At 41.3% G+C, this 26,161-nt stretch overlaps 1 protein-coding gene across 6 annotated transcripts in view; it reads left to right on the top strand.

Moving 5' to 3' along the window:
• The window catches only part of LOC124875292 (ankyrin repeat and fibronectin type-III domain-containing protein 1), a 204,827-nt gene that overhangs the window by 164,817 nt on the left and 13,849 nt on the right, over positions 1-26,161 (top strand). For all 6 annotated transcript variants that reach the window (XM_047377355.1, XM_047377354.1, XM_047377353.1 and 3 more), the window contains 7 exons: positions 9,339-9,558; positions 9,767-9,974; positions 16,192-16,389; positions 16,954-17,067; positions 17,163-17,260; positions 20,616-20,706; positions 25,492-25,599. In XM_047377355.1, coding sequence (XP_047233311.1) covers positions 9,339-9,558; positions 9,767-9,974; positions 16,192-16,389; positions 16,954-17,067; positions 17,163-17,260; positions 20,616-20,706; positions 25,492-25,599 — 1,037 coding nt within the window. The remainder of the gene's footprint in view (positions 1-9,338; positions 9,559-9,766; positions 9,975-16,191; positions 16,390-16,953; positions 17,068-17,162; positions 17,261-20,615; positions 20,707-25,491; positions 25,600-26,161) is intronic.

Raw genomic sequence — 26,161 nt, 5'->3', positions numbered from 1 at the left:
TTGATGGAATGGTAAGAAGTACTTCAGGTATTACCAATATGATGATAAAATACCACAAAAGCAATCAGAGGAACTACACTGGTTTTATTGCACAGGCTTTTCAATTTACAGAAGCAAAGTCATTTCCACTCTACATGGACCCCACTATAGGTTTGTGTTTACCTTTTAGCCATTAACTAATTATCCTAAAGGGATGCAGTTGTTTCTTTCCTGATTCTTAGCAATAGCATAAAGTAGGCGCAACAACAAAGGGATTTTAAACCCCTTGACATCTTTCACATCTTGCCACATTACAACCACAAACTTTAATGTTTTTTATTGGTGATGTGATAGACCAGTACATGCTGAAACAACCCCACAGCATGATACTGCCACCACCATGCTTGTATTTGGGAATTAGGCGTTTCAGGTGTCTTGCTGTGTTAGTTTTCAGTCATACATAATGTTTTACACTAAGGAGAACATGTTCGGCTCATTTTATCTGTGTTAGAGTTGCTATTTTTTGCATCTTGCTCATGATTCCAATGCACCAAAAAGTATAAAAGTTATTAAGAATAAACAAGAGACTAGAGTTTTAACCAGTAAACTTTGTAAACATTAGCAATTTTTTATTGCTGGGGAAAACTGGTGCCATCTTGTATTTTTCCAGACTGAAGACAGTGATGCAGACACACCAAAGCTCACAATCTGTGGAGGTCACACTCTTGAGCTTCTCAAACAACTCTTTGTTGATCTAATGCTGATATGAGGTTTCATCTCCCCACAAAAAATAAAAAAACGACTCTTCCTTTTCTGACACTGCCCCCTTTTTCTCGTCTATTTTCCCATACATTTTCAGTCGTGCATATGTGTGAGCATGTTTATCATTTGTAGAAAGTATCCATCACAGTAAGAAGAATGGTCTCCCGACCTGGCCACCCTTCCAAACACCTCCCTCTAACCCTATCACAGATAAATAGCTGTGGGACTTTAAACATGGCGCCCGGCCGGCGTGTGACTGAGAGAATGAGCCAACTGGTGGCTTTAGTTGCCAGGGGTCGTCCCCACCCTTCTCCTCCCAATGGCTGGGTGGGTGGCATATGGCGACCCAGGCAGGGACCTCAATGGTGTGATATACAGACGCATACACGTACAGGGAGACACAAGGCCTGGAGCCACCCAGGCTGGACCCATGGTCACCATGGGAGACACAGTGTCACCAAGCCTCTGACAGAGGAGGAGGGCTTGGGAGTATGCTTGTGTGTGGGGAATCCCACCTTGGAAGTGACCCCCTTTTTCACCGACAACCGTCTCTTATGGGAACATCAGCCACTGCTCGCCATCTTATCGCCATGGCGACTCCCCTGTTGTCTCTGGTCATCAGAACAAGAGAGATTTACCTCTGCGTGCACACAAACAGAGCCAACAGGTGGTAGGCCTTGCTCAGCACAGCAGGCAAGCTTCAAAGGTTAAACATACTGCTCACTGTTTCTCTGCCGTTCTCCCAAAGGAACACAGGAGAAAGTGAGAAATGGCTAAAGAGACAAAAACAGAAAGAAATCTGTGTAATTCAGGTCATACGCAAACACAGATTAACTTCATATAGCTAGTACATCTGAGTTTATGGCTGTCAACCGAGATTATGTGACATGCTCGCATTCAATTGGCTGCCTTGAATTATCGAAAGTAAATGAGCAGTTATTGGAACAATGTTGCTTATATGCTGTAAATTTGATGTTACATGCTGAATTTCCCCTGCTTAGTAAAAATTATACTCCCTGTTTCTCAAATTTAGTCTGACTATTCAATGATGTTTGGTTTAATAAGGCTAGAGATGAAATGGTGAGGGAATCGTTGGCAGTTTCTAATCTCTGGTCTCTGGTATTTCAAAAGCTCTGACCTGTTGGTGTAGATACTCACTCATCCAGAAATGCTTAAGCAGAAGGTTACTGGACTACGTTGTTTCTTGACGATGTTTCACCACCTCTCGCCTTCTACTTAAGCACTTAGGACTCTGACATGCTACTGATTTCAGTATTAATCAATCAATCAAACTTTATCGAGTCTTTTTCATACAGTCTGGTATAACTCAAAGGGTTTTACAGAGGTTAAAAACAGTACAGACATTTAACCACTAGACACACAGGCATTACAGGGATCTAACAACTTTTAAATATCCTGCAGGCTCCATAATTTAATTTTTAATATTTAATTTCCCTTTGGGATTAATAAAGTATTTTTGAATTGAATTGAATTGAATAATCAAGGTTATGAAGCTCAAAACAATAAAGCCTTTGCTGCAAAATCTTCATCCTTTCTGTTACCCGCTGAGGTTGGCTCTGGGTCAACTTCAGTTCAACCCGCCCCTAGTTCAACTACCAACTGACATTGCGTTGCGCCTTTAACATTAAAATGATCAAACCTGCAGAAGTATGGGAAGCAAAGAAGCAAAATTACCAGCAATCCATAAAATAGATTTATATGCTGTAACAGCCTAATGAACAGCTGACATACACCCATGGAAAGTAGATCCCATTAATATGGCTTTGTACAGCATTTCTGCTTTCTCTCACTCAAGACAGCTATGAGTCCTCTTCCTGTAGTAACAACTTCGACCCTGAAGATTGTATCAGATATTTGAGTGTCCGACTGGCTGGTCACGGGTCATGGTCCGTTCAGATGAAACGATTAATTCTGGATATTGGCTGTCAGTAACGCAAGGAGACCCATTTCCTCTATCCGCTTTTCAAAAATAACATATTTCAAAAACACAAATATGTTCTGATATTCATTCATTAGGATGCATTCAGAAGAAAATTGTTTATGGACTGAACTTGTACTTGTCCATAGTCAGAACAATAACTAAAGAGTTTAAAACCACTGGCCCTGTGAATGTTTGACGAGGACCCACGCTTATCTCCTTGACAACACATTGTTTTAAGGCATCTGCACACACCTTTAGCAGTGCTACCTGTAATAATAGAGGTAGCTGTGTGTGCTATGGTTGGAAATAAAGGACTGTCAGTCTTTGTGAGTACATAAATTGACATAAATTGTAATAAAACATGATTTTTGACAGCAGAATCTAAGTTGTTTTGTGTTATTTAAAATCTCCAGCTTTTCTTAAACCATTTTGTGCTTGTACCTGTGACTGCATTTAAGCAGTGACAGGCAGTGGGTCTTTGAATTTTCAAGCCATGAGGGTTTTTAGTTACAAACCAGTGTACTGTATTCAAGAACAGAGCTGCCCGATTAATCTATGTACGTCTCTTTTTGGACCTTAGATATGTTCCAAAACCGCCATCACTGGAGTGAAAAAAGCTATTTGAAGTCATTGTGTTTCTTTCTTTCCTGCATTTAATATATAAGCATGTGTGTATGTCTTTATCTGTTTCATGCATGAGAAACTGCAGGTCACTGTGTCGCCGTGGCCCCGTGTTGCTTATAAGCTGATAAGAGCAAAGGCAATTCTAGCATTGCTGACCCCACTTTCCCACCCCCTCTTCTTTCTCCTCCCCCACCATCAACCCCTTTTCTCTCTCAGCCTCTCCCTCTCTGCATCCAGCAGCCCGGCTGCTTCCAGCCTGTCTGGTGCCAAGACTCAGATTTCAGAACTTCCTTCTACAAGCCACATTTAGAGCAGCTAGTGTACTTTGTATATAGTGTCTTTGTGCATGTGTGGGTGCACAAGTGTCTGTTTGAGGGAGCGAGTTTGTGCAACTTTTGACCTCTTGCTGCCACCACTTCGTACTCTCTGTCCCTGTGCACCTCTTTGCCTTCTCCCATCAATCTTCCTGTTCCCTGTTTGTTGTATAAAACAGATTTATGTGTTTTCTTGATATGTAACATTGCTCATCGTGAGGAGCAGGGCTGGGTTGGGGAGGGTTGAGAAGCACACATTAGGGAGAGTTCTAGTTATGTTTAGCTAAAGTAGTGGGGAGGTAGGATAAAGAACAAGAATACTTTAGCCTTTAACTGTTAAGTTAAGGCTTTTTACTTCCCTGCCGTAGAAAAGGATCTCACAGCATGATACTGCCACCATCATGTTTTACTGTGGAGATGGTGTGTTGAAGGTGATCTGCAGTGTTATTGTTTTGTAACTTAGCAAAAAAATGCAGAAGACCTTCTTCCATATGTTTGCCTTACATGACCTCTGGGAAATTGCAAATTGAACTCTCTTTCTTTCAGTCATAGCATCCTGCTTGCCATTCTTCCAAAAAGTTATGAAGTGCACAATTAGTAGTAAATACATTGACAGATTATCCCATCTGAGCTGTGGATTTTGGCAGCACCTCCAGAGGCCCAATGGACCCCTCATGGCAGCTTCAGTGATCAGGGCTCTCCAAGCCCAGCTGGTTAGTTTAGGTGGACGGTCATGTTTTAGTTGGTCTTTCTATGTTTAGATGATGGATTGAACAGAGCTCTGTGAGATGTTCAAAGCTTGGGATATTGTTTTAAAACCTGCTTTAAACTTCTCCACCACCTCCTCAATGACCTCTCTGCTGTTTTATTTGGTCTTCATAATGCTGCTTATTCTCACATGTTCTCAATCGAACATCTGAGGCCTTCACAGAAAAGTGCTTTTGTTATTCTGAAATTAAATAAATCATGTTTTTTCTAAATAGAAGACTTCTAATGGCAATTGGTTGAACTGGATTTTATTTAAGGGTATCAGCATAAAATCATAAGTAAACCACCATTTTCAATATTTATGTATTGCAAAAACATACATCATTTCCTTTCACTTGATCTATCACATAAAATCCCAACAAAATGTAGCTTTTTGTAACATGAGAAAATATGAAAAAGTTCAAGGGGTATGAATATTTTTTTCAAAGCACTGTATGGGCTGAATGCAGGAAGAAATCTCTCCTAAGGGCAATTATCCTGGAAATATAATTTTTTGTTCATGCACATATGCCCACCAGACACAAAAACACAAACTTTAGTCTTATTACAAAATTACATTTTCCACCCTGTTGCCAAGTCTTTCCGACATGTTCTGTTTCACACCTCTGTTATTGGGTTTTTGCCATGTGTACTTATGGCTGTACAGCTTTTGCAAAGCTGAAATCAACATTTCCAAAAAAATTTGCTTCAATTTGGTGTTTTTTCCCATCTTGAGTTTTAGACAAAGAATTGCCAGCTGCCTAGACTCCGTCTGCATGTTGTTTACATGTGACTCACTGACTCTGGAACCAAACTGTTTTTTTGTAAATTAAGCTGATAAAACTAACAAAACAGATGCTCTGTGTATGGTGTTTGCAACATGGGGGTGTTGAGTGTTTGTGGGAGTATTTGATGTGGGAGTCATCAACGGCCCAGGAGGGAGTCTGGATTTTAGAAGACTCGGTTTTTCCCAGAGAAACCTGCTTCCTGCTTTTCAACACTTAAACTGCAAAGAAATGTGTGCAGTAAATTTAAGTTAAAGATATTTGGGTGATTGCATCAGTTTTCTATAAAATAGCGTAACCCTAAAGCTGCTGTCACACTGTTTCCCATCTACAGTCATATTCAGTAAATTAGAATTCATTATTGATAAGTTTATTTATTGCAGTAGCCCAGTTCAATAAGTGAAACATTTAGATTAATTGCACACAAACTGATGTTTCCAAGCCTTTATTTCTGTTACTTGTGATTTTCTGCTTACAGTCAATGAAAACATCATCAGAAAAGATCAGGAAAGTATGGAGACCCATACAGATCAGGAAAGTATGGAGACCCATAGCTGCAACATCAGCCACTTTTTTTTCTTACCTAATTACCGTCTGACCATCTTGGGCTGGAATGTTCAGTGCTCTATACACAGTCTCTGACTGTCTTCAGGTGATTTATTAATTGGTAAGTGACCTAATCAAAAAGTAGGTCAGACTGCCCTGCATTTGGAGCCGCTTCAAGCATTCAGCTTGGCAAGGCATGTGAATCTTCATCATTGCAGACAAAGCGTCTGCATAGCATAGCATAGGTTTAATTAAAGTTAGGGCTGTATAATATATCAATTTGCAGTCATCATGCAATTCCTATCTCTGCTGTAATGTAATACTCCAGGTGCAATGCGTTCACGCTGTGCATACCAGTAACATATCTGGTCAGTTGGACAGACTTTGACTGCACTTGGTGCCGAGATCTCTGTGCCTGAGATCCCTAAAGTGCTTGGAGTGTGGTAACATTGTGATGACAAAAAAGTTGAACAGTGATTATTATGCGGGTTAATTGGAGTTGATATCATAATCACAATATTGAATGACAATGTAGCAATTGCATAATATCCTAATGTCATAGAACTCTCATTTACACTAATATCGGGTTATTGCTGTGACATTTGATTAACATTTGCTTTAATTCTAATATGTCAGATATGACATAAAAGAGGTGTTTTATATTTGAAATATCTAAGCAAGCTATCTTAACAGGAAATCAAATTACATTGCTACATTCTGAGATGCATAGAATATTTACTTGAAGCTGCTTATTTTCATACACCACTGAAATGCAAGGCAGCAAGGATATAATGCACAGGGCTTTAACAGCAGCCAGGGTGTTTCTAAGTTGGAACTTATTTATCAGATGCATCACAACTTTTTTTTTCTCAAAGGTCTGACACAATTTTGATTTTATATTTAAGTATCCAACTTTTTTACTGTTGCAGATTTTTTTTATTTATAGCTTTAATAAATGATGATTTTAGATTACTACATTTATTTGCGGCATATCTTTGGTAAATGATACGAAACCTCACGTGTGTAATAAAACATCTCTTTGAAATCGCATATGTACACACTACACGTTACACACAGCCTAATGTCGTCAGAGAATGATGGGGCACCGTCCTGCCCTCAGAAAAAAACGTTGTCTGTTCCATCTCAGGCATATAACAATAAGCCTGGGGCTACATTCCAGTGGGCTTTCTCTTTGAAATGGGATACCAGCACACGCATTACAAATATATCTCCTGTTTTATCTTCCGGGCCAGGCCCATGGAAAAATTATTCCAAATACCTGCCGCGCTTTATCTGGAACCCTGGAATAGGCTAGGCCCAGTCGGGAACATGAGGATGTCTAAAATAAGGCCTCTATTACGGGATGGAGTGGAGATGGATGGGACGGAGCGGGAAGGGATGGGGATCGTGGGGGTATTTTAGGTGTATCAGCCCCTGTGAAAAAGGGCTTGTTGCGGGGGCTTTAAAGTCTACAATGAAGGCCGATGTCAGCTGTTGCACAAACTGCATGTGATGGGGGAGGGTTTGAGCGCAGACGAACGCTTATGTGGTCTCATACGTCCATTGCTGAGTGGCGGTATAAATAACATTTTTCCTACAGATGTTCTCACCTTGACAAATCTGCTTTTGGCATGTGGTATGACGGCCCAAACTAATGCCTTTATTTACACGCTTCGATCTCAGCCTGCTCATTTTCAAGGCATTGTGGTTTCAAGAACCATCTTTAGTTTGTTTAAATACCTGATCTAGTCACTTGTTTAGGGAAAAATGATAAACTATCACTTTACATTTGAGAGGTATTTATTTGCCTTCAGACCTTAGCTGTCTCAAAAAATTTGATAAAAGATATTCTGCAAACGTATCTTATAGTATGCAATATAAGTCATTAGTTTCAAAGAAAGTACACAAAAGTAAGGTCAGTTTAGGTTATTTTTGCACATTTCCATAAATATTGAGTGTTGGTTCTATGTATTTGAACAACTGAAAGAAATAAAGGATATAGGAGATGATGAAAAAGCTGAAAGAGCTAAAAGCATACTGAAGGAGGGGAGAAAAACATCTTAGCGAAAGGTAAGATTAGAGGCAGAAACGAGCTTAGATAGTATCAAGAGAGGTGGGACAAACTGAAGTGAGAGGCGCTGAAAATGCCTCCTTGAGGAATTCATTTATCTCTATGGTTCTCTTTGGTGAGACCCAACACGGTGTCTGTCATCGTCGCCTGTAGAGTCCCGCTGACATGTCCTTCATCAGTCCAATGTGTCCGAGCTCTTCAGACCAGACTCGACCAAGAAACACTTGTCATCTAAACTGTTTCCCATAGCAGAGCGGACGAGGGGGGCAGTAAAATCAGCAAACCAGTGGTGCCAATAATGCAGTAGAAAGAAGGAACTCGGATTGTCTCAGCAGTAGGAGAAAACATGGCAAACTCATAACAAGGCTGTCTTTACTTTTTTGGAAAGACTGTTATGACAACTGTCTGAGAACTTGAAGATGATCATGGAAATCTTGCAGATCCGTGTAACCTATCACTATAGCACCATTGGTGTTTTAGGCCCCTTTCACATTGGTGTCAGTTTTGTTTCTTGGGCGGTTCTCTATCCCTCTCTGAAGACATTTGGCACTGTAACATGGATATATCTACGTATATCTGTGCTGTCAGGGCTGCTGTGTTCTACATGTGAGGTTTGGATGTCGTTTACCAATGGAATGGTTTGCTTTTGCATCCATGCTAGATTTTATGACTCATGAACTTTAATACGTTTTGCGTGGAACCATTTTTGAACAGTTTTTTTCTATAAGCCCAAAAAACAAGTTACTGGTTTGCAGACTTCGCTGATGCTGCCATAAAATCTTGCACTCTTTGTTTTTCTTTTCCATAGAAGTTCTCCTGACTCAAAGCATTGTGCTTAGCTGTTGCCTTCCAGTACAAAACTACTGATGGTGCTGTTGCTACTGTCAATTTAATATTTGCTGTTTTTGTTTGTCTCTCCCATAGAAAGTACTCCTCCCTCAGTGGTTCTGTGTTTAGCAGTTTTTCTTTCCAATGAGAAGCACTGGATGGTGCCATTGCTGCCTTTATCTTCCTGTAACCTCCCTGTCTTTTTTTTTATAAAAAGTACTCCTGGCTGTTTTTGGTAAAGTTGGAGTTGATGTATTATAAAATGTTCTCTGATAAACCTCTGCTGTGAATTAGGTTTAGGGCTGGACGATATTAGGAAAACCTGGTAAATGTTGCAACAATGATGTGACTTGGGATAAATTAACAAATAATTGAAAAGGGTCCACGTCTTTCTTCGAGTTCATAAAAAACTCAGTTAATGAGTAGTCTATCCAGTGATACTGCAGTAACGGTACATTTGATCAATATTGTTCTTTAGCGGTCCTATCAACCATTAAGGAGCAGAAATGCTTGAGTTAATATATTAAGTCTAATGTTTGATTATTCAAATCAATCAGGCTAATCCTATTTTTATAAATGTATAGATTTCAGAGGCATAGCTGTTTATTAACTTGTATGTTGCAACTTGTATGCAAAAAAATAAAAAGGACCTTCCCTCTGTAATGCCACAGTGTACAGTTACCAGGTGCTGCTCCTTTCACCCATCCCTAGTGTTTCTCACTCACGCATCTTTTCTCCAGGGCTGACTCTGCCAAAGTGACGCAGCCCATGAGAGGGAACCAGGTCCACCAGCCGGCATCGGCTCGCAAGTCAGCCAGCTTGTCCTCGCCAAGCGCAGCTCGCCGGCTGTACCGCAACTTGTCTGGAAAGTTCCGCGTGGGCGCTAACCCCCCTGCTCTGGAGGACAGCATGGTGTCAGGGCGGGGAGGAGACAAGGAGAGGCTGCGTAAAACCACCATAGTAAGTCAAAGATAGGAAAAAAATAAAAGGACCAGGAATATTGTAGTCTAAAAATGGTCAGGGAGACATAGCCCGGGAACCTGTGGTGCCACCTGTCTTAACTAATGTGATGCATGATAAAATCATACAGGGAGAAAGTCAGTTGTATGGTGTTATGTGTTGTTTTGGCTGAAATGTCTCAAGATATCAGGATTTCTCTGTGTCTCAGTTCCAGAGCAATGAAGCTTTGTTTGAGGCAGTGGAACACCAAGAATTGGACCTGGTCCAGCTTCTTCTGTCCCAGTACAGTCTGGAGGAGCTGGACCTCAACACTCCAAACAGTGAAGGTCTCCTGCCTCTAGATATTGCCATCATGACCAACAATGTACCCATGGCTAAGCTTCTCCTGCAAGCCGGTGCCAAGGAGAGTCCTCACTGTGAGTAGGCAGTCTTTATTAACTCGTCAAACATCAAGGAGATCACAGTGAAATGAATAAAATGCACAGTTTTTAAGGAAGGTTTTTTTACTAAGAAGGTGGCTGTTCTCAGAGTGCTGTATCCAAGCATATTAATAGAAAGCTAAGTGGAAGAAAAACTTGTGTACGAAATAGGTGTACAGAAACTCCTGAACTGAGCTAAGGAGAAAAATGAGTGGTGCTCAACAGTCAAAAGTCCTCTTTTCAGATTAATGTAAATTTAACATATTATTTGGAAATCAAGATCCCCGAGTTTGGAGGAAGAGTGGAAAGACACTCATTTCCAGATGCTTCAGGTCCGGTTTAAAGTTTTCACAAGCAGCGACAAAAAAAAAAGAAAATCTTTAGAAGAAAGTACTTGCACAACTAAGACCCACATCTGTTACTTTGATCCAGCTCACCCTTCTAGATTCCTGATATAAAAATCTGTTTTAACTTCAGATGTTTTTTTAATAATTGGTTTCAAAGTTGAAGCACTAGATCAATGTTATCAGTTGCCACCAAAATAAGCTTAGGAATTTCTAAATGATGACATCCAGTTAAGCCCAAAGTTATTCTCACCCCTCGCAGATTTGGGTTTAAAGTAATCTAAAATTTTTACCAGTATCTGGAAGTAATGCTAATGTTTTGGAATGGCATGAGCCTAAAATGAAATCTGTTGACAGGGCTAAACATTTGGGTAATGGTAGGGAGGCCTTCCAACTTCAAGGACTTTGAGCTCAAAGAAAAGTAGTGAAAGTACCAGTGGAAATTCCAGAACAACACTTATTGAATGAAAATAATTTAAAATCAAAATCTGCTGGGTGTATGAATAATTTTGGACATAATTGTACACCTATTTTCCCATTTTTACTCAGATGCACTTCTTTTAATTTCACTGGCAGTTAAAACATATGGAAGGAGCTGAAGGATGCTAATCGTGATGCGATATTAGTCATCTTTGTGAGCACTTTTCATTTTCTATGATCTGCGAGTCTCTGCTCCCTTCCTCTGTAAATGATTAGAACTCGCCAGTAAGGCTCCAAAGCTGTTTGTGTTTCTACTTGTCTGCGCACACACACACACACACACACACACACACGCTTTCAAACGCTGAGCCAGACGTCTTATAAAGGTATTATTAAATTGAAAACACTTGAATGGAAAGTGGTAATTACTGAAGTTTTGGTCTTTGATTGTGCTTTCTATCCAGAACCCAAATAATTCATGAGACGATGGGCTCATGCATGAATGACTAACGGAGAGAAGGAGGAGTGAACAAACTTGACATTAGGACATTCTAAGCTTTCCACTGTTTTCTTAAGCGTGTACTAATCAGACTCCATCAGAGGAGGATTGACATCACAGTTCCTGCAGACATTTCTTTTTACTTTGAAGAAATTGGTTCTGGTGCTTGACTTCAGTGTGTGTGTGTGTGTGTGTGTGTGTGTACCATAGAGGCAAGGCCAGACTCCTTCTGTGCAGCAATACAGAGCCACTAAACTGCGCTTTTTCCATTAAAAATTACTAATTGTAAAAGTGCCTTGTAAAAATATTAACACGCCATTGAGCTTTTCCAGTAATAATCTGAAAAGTGTGGCGTGGATTTGTTTTCATCCCCCTTTATTCGAATATCTCAGTTTGCTTTGCATCCAAACAATCTACCTGTGTGTGATTTAACCTCAGTCCAAATGCAGCTACTCTGCTTCTGATCTCAGAGGTTAGTTAGAAAACATTTGTTAGAAAACATCAGCATCATGAAGACCAAGGAACCCAGCAGACAGGTCAGGGAGAACGTTGTGGAGTAATTTAAAGCGGAATTAGGCTCTAAAACAATATCCCAAGCTTTGAACATCTCAGAGCTCTATTCAGTCCATCATGGAGAGAGAATGGACTAACTGCAAACCTACCAAGACATGGACGTCCACCTGGCTGGCTGGGCACGGAGAGCATTCATCAGAGAAGCAACCAAAAGATCAATGATAAGACTGGAGGAACTGTAGAGATCCAGAGCTTCCTCAGATTAGAAGTATTCCTGCCACTTGCCTTGTGCTTCGCATCACATACACTGCTCAAACAAATAAAGGGAACACTCAAATAACACATCCTAGATCTGAATGAATGAAATATTCTCATTGAATACTTTGTTTTGTACAAAGTTGAATGTGCTGACAACAAAATCACACAAAAATCATCAATGGAAATCAGATTTATTAACCAATGGAGGCCTGGATTTGGAGTCACACACAAAATGAAAGTGGAAAAACACACTAGAGGCTGATCCAACTTTGATGTAATGTCCTTAAAATAAGTCAAAATGAGGCTCAGTATTGTGTGTGACCTCCACGTGCCTCTATGACCTCCCTACAACGCCTGGAGATGCTCCTGATGAGACGGTGGATGGTCTCCTGAGGGATCTCCTCCCAGACCTGGACTAAAGCATCCACCAACTCCTGGACAGTCTGTGGTGCAATGTGACGTTGGTGGATGGAGCGAGACATGATGTCCCAGATGTGCTCAATCAGATTCAGGTCTGGGAAACGGGCGGGCCAGTCCATAGCTTCAATGTCTTCATCTTGCAGGAACTGCTGACACACTCCAGCCACATGAGGTCTAGCATCGTCCTGCATTAGGAGGAACCCAGGACCAACCACACCAGCATATGGTCTCACAAGGGGTATGAGAATCTCTTCTCAGTACCTAATGGCAGTCAGGCTACCTCCTGTGAGCACATGGAGGACCATGCGGCCCTCCAAAGAAATACCACCCCATACCATTACTGACCCACTGCCAAACCGGTCATGCTGAAGGATGTTGCAGGCAGCAGATCTCTCTCCACGGTGTCTCCAGACTCTGTCACGTCTGTCACATGTGCTCAGTGTGAACCTGCTTTCATCTGTGAAGAACACAGGGCACCAGTGGCGAATTTGCCAATCCTGGTGTTCTCTGGCAAATGCCAAGCGTCCTGCACGGTGTTGGGCTGTGAGCACAACCTCCATTTGTAGACGTCGGGCCCTCATACCATCCTCATGGAGTCGGTTTCTAACCGTTTGTGCAGACACATGCACATTTGTGGCCTGCTGGAGGTCATTTTGCAGGGCTCTGGCAGTGCTCCTCCTGTTCCTCCTTGCACAAAGACGGAGGTAGCGGTCCTGCTGCTGGGTTGTTGCCCTCCTACGGCCTCCTCCACGTCTCCTGGTGTACTGGCCTGTCTCCTGGTAGCGCCTCCAGGCTCTGGACACTACGCTGACAGACACAGAAAACCTTCTTGCCACAGCTCACATTGATGTGCCATCCTGGATGAGCTGCACTACCTGAGCCACTTGTGTGGGTGGTAGAGTCCGTCTCATGCTACCACGAGTCTGAAAGCACCACCAACATTCAAAAGGGACCAAAACATCAGCCAGAAAGCATCGGTACTGAGAAGTGGTCTGTGGTCCCCACCTGCAGAACCACTCCTTTATTGAGTGTCTTGCTAATCGTCAAAGATTTCCCCCTGTTGTCTTTTCCATTTGAACAACAGCTGTGAAATTGATTGTCAATCAGTGTTGCTTCCTAAGTGGACAGTTTGATTTCACAGAAGTTTGATTTACTTGGAGTTATATTGTGTTGTTTAAGTGTTCCCTTTATTTTTTTGAGCAGTGTATATTGCACGAGCTTAATCTGCATCGCATTTTAAAAAGTGGATCCATACTTTCAAGAGCTTTCTATCAGCCATACTTTGTTGACGGTACCAGCAGCTACTGACGTCATTATGCTTTGCTGCATGCAATGCTGTGTTCATGTCCGACATGGAAAATTGCCCACTCTTCCACTCCCTCAGTGTCCCGAATCACAATGATGTGTTTAGGTACTGTACTGTACACTGTAGTACTGACAGAATTCGGTTGGTACGTATAAAAGTTCCAAATTCGGTGCCCATCCCTAAAGACAACTATTAGTTATACACTCCACAACCAAGGCCTTTATGGAAAAGTAGTGAGAGGTGATGGCAGCATCATACTCTGGTGGTGTTTTTCTTTAGCAGGTACAGAGAAACTGGCCAAATTTGGTGGAAAGATGAACATTATGGAAACACAAGGAAGAATAGGAGGTATTATGGAAAATTATAATTGTATTTCCACACTTTCTCCTTTATTCCATTGTCTTAAAGTTGTCATTCCTTCCTTCCTGCCTTCCTTGAGTACACCCTCCTATCATTTCCTCCTTCCTCATATACTCCTTTGTACAGTTCCTTTCAGGTATACATTATTGTGTCTTTGGTTCTTTCCATCTTTTGTCTCATTCTTCCTTTTGTCTATGATTTTTTTAATTCCCAACCTCCTTCCTTCATTCTGTTCTTTTTTGTGTCCTTCCTTCTTTTCCTTGTGTCCTTGTGTCACCTTTTGAATGTGTATTTCCTTCCTGCATTGTGTTATCCCCCTTCCATTCTTTGTTGTATCTATACATGTTTTATGACCTCGGTCCTTCCTTGTTCCTCACTTCATACTTTCCTCTCTTGTTTCCCTCATTTTTCTTTTCATCTTTTATACCTCCTATTCTTCCATGTGTCCCTCCTTTCTTTCTCTCCTTGGGTCTCCCTACCTTCTTTCTAGATTCTTGTTTTTTGCAGTTTGCATAATTAAAACCTGCCTGTTGTAAAAGTATTTCTGATAAATCAATAGTGAACTGTGATGAGTTTATATTTTAAGATCAACAGAGTAGACAGAACTCTGGAAAGGTATGGAATCTTGAGACTGGGACTGAGGTTTACCTTCTATCAGGACAACAGCATGTTTGTGTTAGAATGGCCTAGTCAAAGTCAAGACCTAAATCCATTTGTGTTTCTCTTGTAAGACTTTAAAATGTAATCTTCACAGATGCTTTCAGTCCAGTCTGACTGAGCCTGAACAATTGGAAACATGTCAGTCTCTAGATGTTGATAGAGACATGTCGTAAAAGTTGTACAGCTGTAGCTGCAGTAAAAGATGTTCTACAAAGTATTGACACATGGGGGCTGAAAACCAGTGCGTCCTACACCTTTCAGGTTAATATTAAAAACTTTTGAAAACCACGTGTCCTTTTCTTTACACCTCACAATTTCGCTCTATTTTATGTTAGTCCAGCAAGCAAAATCCCAATAAAGTACACTGGAGTTTGTGGTTGTATGACACTCAGAGTCAAAGTGTAGCTTGAAGCCACTATGGAGACACAGAGGGAGCCGCAGAATTAAACACCCAGATGGACAATTTGACATGGAGCTCTAAACTTACTGTCAACAGTGGAATCTAACGCTCAGCGGTGGAATCTACAATGAACAAACGCAGACCACACAGACTAAACATAGACCCACAGCAGTCCCAAACACTTGAAGAAATGACCAGCCACCAAAGGAGTACAGCTCGCTACTGTCTTCTTTCTTTCTTTATATTACCTGTTTTAGACTTTTATTTGAAATATTCTGCATGCTTTTGTTACCGGAGCGTGCAAACCTCTCTGATCTGGGTCTTACGCCTCCACAGCCTCTATCACTGACTGCACATCCATGGTTTGAATATTTTCATGGGGTGTTACATCTCATTAACTGCAGTGATGGGTTTCATTGTTCGTTGGATTGTGGCAACACCCTAAACCTCTTTAAGAAAACATTCCTCTGCTGTCTCTGTTAGGCTATGTTCCATTATATAAATAGAACAGTGACACAAAAATTTCCATAAGTTTTGCGGAAAATAGCTTTACAGCGGCCCTCTAAGCTGATGTTCCCTTGCTCCCTTGTGCATATTCCCACCACTTTGTCCTCCCTTGGAACCGCACTGAGGAATACTCCTCCCTCTCTTCGTACTTTCATTACCCCATTTTCCCTCATTTTCTAGGTGATGTCATTCCCATAGAGAGGCTGCTCAGTTACAATAAATGAACTTTATTGGAGAATCTGCTACAGCATTTTAGCAAACAGAAATTAAACAGAAGTGGCCTGCTAAAGTGATTTGCAGCATCTCAGGCAGGCAGTTGCTTTTCGGTTTTTTGGGGTGCATTTTCAAAAGTTCCTCAGAACATCTACAGAGCTAAACCTCAAATTTAAACCAATGATATTGTGATGAACTTTGTATTATTTTATTTCTGTGACAATAGGTTGCCATGAATATGTGCCTACTAGTATTAAATCTTTGGATCTGTATCACCGATTTTGCTCTCCCTCTGTCTCTGATGACGCTCGTAGTTGTGAGCCTGGAAGGCCGAGCGGTGCACTTGGCCACCTTGGTGCAGGAGGCTGAGCAGCGGGTGTCAGAGCTTCAGGCCCACGTTCGTAGCGAGGGTCCCAGTGAAGGGGAGGGATCCGACCAGGAGAGGCAGCTGAAGGCTTGGGAGTGGAGGCTGAGGCTCTTCAGACGCATGCAGTCGGGCTTTGAGCATGCTAGTAAGAAGTTGTTGCCATTTTCTACTCAGATTATGTCTTTCATCTAACAGTTATGTTTTGTTGTCATTAGTTTAGTTCAACATATTTCTTCTCCCTCATCTTCCATTCCCTTAATTGTGGTAATTGTCATGCAATTTGGTGGTTAAATGGTGTAAATATCAAAATTTCAAGTAGTTCCCAGGCCAGAATACATATACACAGATCAGGCATAACATTATGACCACCTGCTTCACCCACAATACTGCAAATGAGGTCTTAATCTGCTTATACATGTCCTATTCCATCCTATCATCACTCATCACAAAACACCAAGATACTTGAGCTCCTCTACCTGACCCCCAATTGAGAACCATGGTCTAAGACTAAGAGGAACTGACTCTCATTGCTGTTTACGTTACTAATAATGAGGTGCAATTACGTAGAGTAACAATTCCCAGATTTATGCAGGATCACTGTCTGAGCCTTTTCTCACTTCACAGTAATGGGTGCAACATGTTGCAAAGATTTGGCTGTAAGTGTCCGTTTCTCTACTCATTTACGTTTTTGGTTTTCCTATCTCTCCAGACCCTCCAGATGCTCCCAGTGTAGTTTGTCTGTCTGTCAGCAGCAACACAAGCTTGCAGGTTGACTTTCATGAACCAGTCTGCGTCAACTCTGCTGTGGTTACCAAGTATAAAGGTCAGTCTCATTTAAAGAAATAATTTCGAATTATATTTCTGTGCTTTTTTTCTTCTAATTAATTAACATTTGCTCAAACTTGTGTGTATTTGCAGTGTCTTGGAGCTCCTCACCTTCATTCAGTCCCATGCTGGGTGAAATAATAGTGGATGATACCACGTCACCACAGTGCAACATCACTGGACTGACTTGTGTAAGTTCTACTAAATTAACTATCTCAATCCCGTTTTATGGTCACTCTTGACTAAGTAATCTGTTTTTCCTTTTTTTCTTAGAGGTTTCTGGTTTAAATGACAATGAAATACATAAAAAAAAACTGATACCAAGAGTTGCTGTTTACGTTTTGCTTTGCTTTAACTGACTTTTGGATGACACCTGCTTGTACTATGTCCTCCCCTCTTATTGGTTCCCCCTGCTGTTAATACTCTTATACAGGTCCTTCTCAAAATATTAGCATATTGTGATAAAGTTCATTATTTTCCATAATGTCATGATGAAAATTTAACATTCATATATTTTAGATTCATTGCACACTAACTGAAATATTTCAGGTCTTTTATTGTCTTAATACGGATGATTTTGGCATACAGCTCATGAAAACCCAAAATTCCTATCTCACAAAATTAGCATATCATTAAAAGGGTCTCTAAACGAGCTATGAACCTAATCATCTGAATCAACGAGTTAACTCTAAACACCTGCAAAAGATTCCTGAGGCCTTTAAAACTTCCAGCCTGGTTCATCACTCAAAACCCCAATCATGGGTAAGACTGCCGACCTGACTGCTGTCCAGAAGGCCACTATTGACACCCTCAAGCAAGAGGGTAAGACTCAGAAAGAAATTTCTGAACGAATAGGCTGTTCCCAGAGTGCTGTATCAAGGCACCTCAGTGGGAAGTCTGTGGGAAGGAAAAAGTGTGGCAGAAAACGCTGCACAATGAGAAGAGGTGACCGGACCCTGAGGAAGATTGTGGAGAAGGACCGATTCCAGACCTTGGGGGACCTGCGGAAGCAGTGGACTGAGTCTGGAGTAGAAACATCCAGAGCCACCGTGCACAGGCGTGTGCAGGAAATGGGCTACAGGTGCCGCATTCCCCAGGTCAAGCCACTTTTGAACCAGAAACAGCGGCAGAAGCGCCTGACCTGGGCTACAGAGAAGCAGCACTGGACTGTTGCTCAGTGGTCCAAAGTACTTTTTTCGGATGAAAGCAAATTCTGCATGTCATTCGGAAATCAAGGTGCCAGAGTCTGGAGGAAGACTGGGGAGAAGGAAATGCCAAAATGCCAGAAGTCCAGTGTCAAGTACCCACAGTCAGTGATGGTCTGGGGTGCCGTGTCAGCTGCTGGTGTTGGTCCACTGTGTTTTATCAAGGGCAGGGTCAATGCAGCTAGCTATCAGGAGATTTTGGAGCACTTCATGCTTCCATCTGCTGAAAAGCTTTATGGAGATGAAGATTTCATTTTTCAGCACGACCTGGCACCTGCTCACAGTGCCAAAACCACTGGTAAATGGTTTACTGACCATGGTATCACTGTGCTCAATTGGCCTGCCAACTCTCCTGACCTGAACCCCATAGAGAATCTGTGGGATATTGTGAAGAGAACGTTGAGAGACTCAAGACCCAACACTCTGGATGAGCTAAAGGCCGCTATCGAAGCATCCTGGGCCTCCATAAGACCTCAGCAGTGCCACAGGCTGATTGCCTCCATGCCACGCCGCATTGAAGCAGTCATTTCTGCCAAAGGATTCCCGACCAAGTATTGAGTGCATAACTGTACATGATTATTTGAAGGTTGACGTTTTTTGTATTAAAAACACTTTTCTTTTATTGGTCGGATGAAATATGCTAATTTTGTGAGATAGGAATTTTGGGTTTTCATGAGCTGTATGCCAAAATCATCCGTATTAAGACAATAAAGGACCTGAAATATTTCAGTTAGTGTGCAATGAATCTAAAATATATGAATGTTAAATTTTCATCATGACATTATGGAAAATAATGAACTTTATCACAATATGCTAATATTTTGAGAAGGACCTGTACAATCCCACACATAGACATACATTGAGTGGGACATGTGCACGCACCCGGATGGCCATGGACAAACGGTTGATTTTCTTTCTGGTGAATCCTTTTTGGTGTTGATTTAGCCCAACCTTTTGGACCGACATCATGCTAAAAGACCCGTCGATGACCTATTTTCAGTTTTCAGGAACCAAAAGGTTTTGTTGAAGAGTTCTCAATGCCATGCACTTGCTTGTAACAGAGAAACATACCCATAGCATGATAGATCCTCCACTGTACTTGTGCTTTCCACATATTCATCTAATTGGTCTCATCTGACCAATGCACACAGTTCCAGTTAAAGTCCCATAATTTAGCAATTTCTACATGTTTGTTTGTAATGGGAAGACAGAACGGGCTTTTTCCTGGCATGCCTAGCAGTAAATAGTTACCAATGTAGATAGCATCCAATAGTTGCTATGGAGATGTGATGGTCCTGCCATTAATAGTCACTTTATTCCACATTTCTCTAACAGAGAGTTTGGAGATGTTTTAGCATCCTCCTCACCATGTGTGGTAGTGAGATGAACTTGAGTTTGTCTAGTTTGTTCATCAGGTACCACAGGTTTTCAAATTAAACTTTGATTTTTTGTTTTTCTTTTCAGTGTGGGGTTATTGTACTGCAGTAAAGCATTAATTTATTTTAAAGCTGTTTTCGCCTTTACCCAGAGAGCCAATGAATACATATATTCTGCATAGCAAACCATGACAAACAATGTCCTGCTGAAGCAGATGCAGCTTTCTTTCACTGCCATTTAAAAAAGATGCAGCTACTCTTTATATTGTAGTTTATTGATGACAAGTTTACTAAAAACAACTTTGCTGTAGCTTCTCCCGCTGGTGTGTCTAACCAGTGAAGAAATTTACAAGCTATTTTACTACATGACAGCCTTCACTATTATATTCACACAAGTTTAAACCATTTATTTGAAAAGTATTTAAAGGCATTTTTTATCCAACTTATTTTTGTTGACACAGCAAACACTTCATGGCTGCTGTGATACACTTCAGTCATTTAAATCCAACTTTGTTCAAGTTTTTTATAGCTAAGGAACAGGTGGAACACAGCTTCTACAGCTTATCCCCTGATTTATGTTTGCAATCATTACATGACCATGTAGACAAGTGGACACTCATTAATTGTTATTATTATGTGAGAAAAACCTGCTCCCCCCTTTAAGATCCCAACCAACATGCTCTCTCTTGTCACAAGACAGAGGTCAAGAAGGGGTCAGTAAATCTTGGCGACTGCTCTAATTAATTGGGTTGAGAAAAGAGAAACAGGGCGTAGTTGTCTACAAACTCGGCACAGGGACAGGACCGATCATGGAGATTTACACAGACACTTTACCCCAAACAACCTTATGGATATACCCTCAACTTTGCATGTTGATGTAAGGTTGAACACCTTCATAATGTGTATTTATACAATGGTTTGTACCAGTAAACTGGGCCTTATTGTCACATCTCCTTCTCTTTTAGGGAGCCTATTACTATGTACAGGTGTCAGCCTATAATATGAAGGGCTGGGGCCCTCCAAAGGTTTCCATCCCAGCTTGTGCTGCACCTTCCAGTAAGTCTAAGTTTATTTTGTATTTATGTTACATGGAGGCAAGGCAAGGCTTCATGCATCATGCAGTTTCTGCAGAATTGTCAGCTGCTCATTCATGATAAATATCTCCTGTTTCACCATATTTCACTGGTGCTCTGTTGGATTGGGGTCTTGTGACCCTTTCAGGTCCCACAGTACAGTGAAATTCTTTTCATGTTCAAGAAACCAGTTTGAGGTGATTTGTTGCATTATCCTACTGGAAGTACTCAGGCTGTGATGTTTATTAAATGATAAATTAGTGCTAAATGGCTTAAAGTGTGTCATAAAATGTTCCCTATACCATCACAGTCACCAGCAGCGTGAACTGTTAGTACAGGACAGGATGGATCCATGCTTTCATGTTACTTACTCCATATTCTGACCCAACCACTGAATGTTGCAGCCAAATTTGAAACTCATCCAACCAGGCTGCATTTTTCCAATCTGTTGCAAGTCTGTGTAAACTGTAGACTCAGATTCCTGTTCTTGGCCAACAGGAGTGGCACCCAGTGTGATCCTCTGTTGCAGCTTCTGCTTCGAGGTTTGACATGTTGTACATTTAGAGATGGCTTTCTGCATACCTTTGTTGTATCAAGTGGTTATTTTAGCTGTTGTTGCCTTTCTATCATTTCGAACCACTCTGCCCATTCTCCTGTGTCTTCTTACTTTAATCACCACTTGCTGAATATTTTCTCTGCTTCTGACCTTTGTCTGTAAACTACTTAGGTCATCTTCACCACGTCTAAATCCCTAATGTATGAGAAGCTGCCATATGATTCGTTGATTCGCTGTGTGCGTTAACAGGCAATTAACATTAAACAGGTGTACCTAATAAAGTGGCAGGTGAGTGTGTATATAGTGAATGAGAGGATAATTTGAACAAAGACATTGACAACTGTAAAGAAACTAACAAATCTTCAAAATAAAAGCACTTTGTTTCATTTAGATATTTGATATGCATATGTTTTAACCCATTTTTACAATTTTATTTTGTTATCTGCAAGAAGAAGAGGCGAGATCCACTGTTCCCCAAACCAGATCACCTCCGGCCCTTGGTTGCGCCTAGAAATCCTGTCCAAAAAAGTTTTGAACAGGATCAGTGTCAAAGGACAGCCCCGCTGGAGTCCAAGATGCACCAGAAACAGGTCCGACTTAGTGCCAGCAATGCAAACCAAACTCCTGCTCCGCTTGTACAGAGGCCGGATGGCCCCTAATAAAGGGCCCCCAACTCCGTACTCCTGGAGCACCCCCCACAGGGCACCACAAGGGACACAATCGAATGCCCTCTCCAGGTCCACAAAACACATGTGGACCTTTTGGGCAAACCCTCGAGTACCCTGTAGAGGGTATAGAGCTGGTCCAGTGTTCCACGTTCAGGAGAAAACCACACTGCTCCTCCTGAAGCTGAGGTTCGACTATCAGCCGGACTCTCCTCTCCAATACCCTGGCGTAGGCCTTACCAGGGAGGCTGAGGAGTGTGATCCCCCTGTAGTTGGAACACACCCTCCGGTCCCCCTTCTTATGAAGGGGGACCACCACCCTGATCTGCCAGTTCAGAGGTACTGTCCCCGACCGCCACGCAATGTTGAAGAGCCGTGTCAACCATGACAGCCCCACAACATCCAGAAACTTGAGGTACTCAGGGCGAATCTTATCCACGCCCCGAAGCCCTGCCACCGTGGAGCATTTTAACCACCTTGGTGACTTTAGCCTGGGTGATAAAAAAGTCCAACCCCGAGTCCCCAGCCTCTGTTTCCACTATGGGTGGTGATCAGTTGACAGCTCTGCCCCTCTCTTCACCCGAGTGTTCAAAACATGCGGCCGAAGGTCTGAAGACACTGCAACAAAAAGTTGATCATTGACCTCCTGCCTAGGGAGTCCTGGTGCCAAGGGCACTGAATGAACGTGGTGTTAAAACATGGTGCTAAAATAATGATTTTTGTGGTCCTCATGAAGGCGTCTTGAGCCGCTCTAGGTCTGACCCGTCACCCAGCATCTGTTTGCCATGGGAGACCCTACCAGGGGAATTTAACCCCCAGGCAACATAGCCTCTAGGATCATTCGAGCATTCAAACCCCTCCACCACGTTAAGGTGGCAGAAATTTTCTTAATTGAGAAATTGTACACCTTTCTATTAAATGTGTTAAAGCTACTTGGTTTGAATTTAGAGCCTACAACAATGCCAAACGGTGAGCATTCAATGAGAGGATATTTATTGTAGTCCATAAGGGACTTGAGACTCGATTTGGACTTAGATGAATTTTATTTAAAGCTGCATTTGAATAACAATATAAATCTTCATCTTTTTTCTTTTTACACTTTATTTAGAAGAAATACAAAGCTCTCTTGTTTTAATCGTTTTCAGCTAATGTTTCTTGAGGACATATTTTACCGAAAAAGTAAACAAAGAGACCCTGAGAAGCCCCTACAGCTAAAATGCTCTAAAATGACAATAACAAGTGTAAACCCATTTATGGCTAACACAGGACCAACATCATGTTTGAGGTTCAGGGCTCAAATGGGTATGAATCTGGGGTTTCTGGGAAGGTCCTGCGTGTTGTGCATGTGGATCACCTGATGGTTAAGTTCACTGTAAGTGTGTCAGAGGAAGGTCTACATGGACTTCAGTCAGAATGCTTGGTTGGCAATAAGAGTCCCTTTGTAAATATCAGTGAACATAACCATGGTCTCAATATGGTGCGTAGGCCCAGCTGGCAGCTTGAAGCACCAGCCGGGCCTACACACCATCCAGAGCTATGGTTACATAGCTTTGGATTCAGCCAAGACATTAACCGTGAAGTCATGTGTAACAGCTGAGGTTTCTTTTTTTCTTTCTTTTGCTCTTTTTTTGCTGTTAAACATGTGAAGCTTCTCCAGCTGTTACCTACTGTAACAGAGAGAACAAGCTGAACACACTATCTTTGTGGGTATATTGGTTCTCTCCTGGTACATCTGGGGAACACATGACCATGTTTGTGCTCATCAGCACACACTGTTTTTCACCAAGTGTGTGTATATGGTCTTGGTTTAGAGAAACTAGGCTTTCCCCCTCTCCCTCCTTTTTTTTTCGACTGACCCACCTCCCTCCGTCCCTCTCTCTGAGCTAATTTAGATGTTGCGTGTTTGTGTTTTCCATTTGGGCCTACCACTGGAAATATTTGCATGTCTGTGCTGCAGCAAGCGGCACGGCCCCAACAGTGGGGGCCTTATACCGTCCCGTAGACGCCCATTAAAGGGCCCGCTTGTCTTGCCAGGACAGGCACCTTTCCGGGAATAGATCTCACCGTGTTTCAGCCCTATGCACCCTCCGGGAGGCTCAGGAGGAGGGTGGGGTTTGGGATGATGGTGATGGTTGGTCAGGGATGGGTTATCGCTGCTGACTCATCTTCCTCTACTTACACACAAGGCAAAATGTGCTGAAGAGTCTTCTTTTTCTAAGCCACTCATGTATAACAAGATAAATTATATGTTTGTTTTATAGGACAATAATTCTTTCTGTGTGTTTGGATAATTTAGTTAAGAGACATTTAGCAAAAAATATAAATAGTGATCCATAACTTTCTACATTTTTGGCAAATAAAAGTCTGAAAAGTTTGACCTTTCCTCTGATACCTCTGAATACAGTCCAGTGTAACCAATTTCCTTCAGAAGTCCCCTAATTAGTAAATGTACTGTAATCCGCCTGTGTGTAATTTAATCATAGTATAAGCTACAGACAGGTCAGGGAGAAGGTTGTGGAGAAGTTTAAAGCAGAGTTAGGTTCTAAAACAATCTGAAGAGTAAGGCACAAAAGGCAAAAGCACCAGGATCTGATCATTTAAGACATAAATGTTTGGCCTACATGCAAAATGCATTGTGGATGAAAACTAGAATCCAGAACACATCATCCTAGTAGTGAAGTATGGTTGTGACAGCTTCATCCTGTGAGGATGCTTAGGTCCAGCAGGGACAGAGAAGCTGGTAAGATTGATGGAGCTAAACATAGGACGACTCTAAACATACAGACAGAGTTACAGAGGAACATTCAAATCAAAGCAGATTCATGTGTTAGAATGGCCCAGTGAAAGTCCAAACCTAAATCCAGGTGAGAATCACAGGCAAGACTTAATTTTAAACGTGGTTTTTGCACAAAGGATTGTGCTACAATTTCAGTCTCTAGATGTGAAAAACTGGTGGAAATATATCCCAGATGACAATAGAAAGGTGATTCTACAATGTATTGACTCAGGAGGCCTCTGTATATATGTACTACCCACACTTTTCAGTTATTATTTGTTAAAATATTGAAATCCTTTCGATATCCAATAAAATACATGTCTGGTTGATACTTTTACTGTAGAGATCATTCTCTTTTAACTTGGCTATAAAATAGTCCAAAACTGTTTTCTGTCTTCTTCCATTGCACATAATGTAAGTGTAAGCATGTTGTGCAGCAGTAAAAAATATCCTGATAAAACACTGACCACTGAGCAATACACAGTAACATGAACAAGGCAAATATTTGCCCTGACCATATTTCTTGCTGTTATTTGTTATTAAATCATTTTTAACATCCTAATATTGGAAAAGAGCTGTTCAAAAAATATAGAATATTCTGTGTGATTTTCTCTTTCTGTTGCTCTTTACAAAATGTCAAACACTGCTGTTTTATCACCTCCACCCCTTCACTAGTCATATAATTCTTACTGGATGGGAAAGTGTTTACCAGTCTCTGAGAGAAGATAAATAAAAACAGTCTTTCTCTGGTGATTTTTCTTCCTTGTGCAGGCTGGCGGGACATCGATGGCCACCCTCCACGCCTCAGAGGCCAGAAGGAAGCACTTGACCAGCTGCTTGGACAGATTAAAGAAGCTCATCGTCACTGTGCCTGCCATGGTATCAAGACATTCCTGATAGGATGTTCATGTTTACATAGCAGACTGAACATTATTATGAGAGTTTAACTTTAGAACATTTACCTTTGGCAGAAATTTTAATTTGCTTATTATTTTTTGACTCAATGCCTTATGTGGTGAAATTCGACAGTATCTTCAAATTGGAGATTGTTGATATTTTTCATCCTGTGCCAGAGTTAGTTCTAAATTCAGCTTTTACAGATTAAAGCTGTTTGAATTCACATTTCTACTCCGCCACCTCAACGTTTTGAGATAAACGTCCCGACATCAGCAAGATTACGTTCATTTATGAACATTTTCCTTAACTTTGTTTGTTACTCTGGACATATTCCCTAAATCTGCTCTCATTCAGAAATTTCAGTTTCAGTTTATTGTCAAATTGCAAAACCAAAAGAGGCTGAAATTTGGACTAAAATTAAATTTGATTGTGGTCATTTTAAAGGACCACAAAGTTGATAGTCTGCTTTTCAAAACAAAATTTACTATTTAAACTCAACATTAGACTGAACAAAACCTCCATCCTAGTAAATCATTGTTGTTTT

Source organism: Girardinichthys multiradiatus, chromosome 10 (genome assembly GCF_021462225.1).
Source record: "Girardinichthys multiradiatus isolate DD_20200921_A chromosome 10, DD_fGirMul_XY1, whole genome shotgun sequence".
Classification (NCBI taxonomy): domain Eukaryota; kingdom Metazoa; phylum Chordata; class Actinopteri; order Cyprinodontiformes; family Goodeidae; genus Girardinichthys; species Girardinichthys multiradiatus.
Note: the sequence above shows the minus strand (reverse complement) of the source record. Positions and strands in the feature narration are given on the sequence as shown.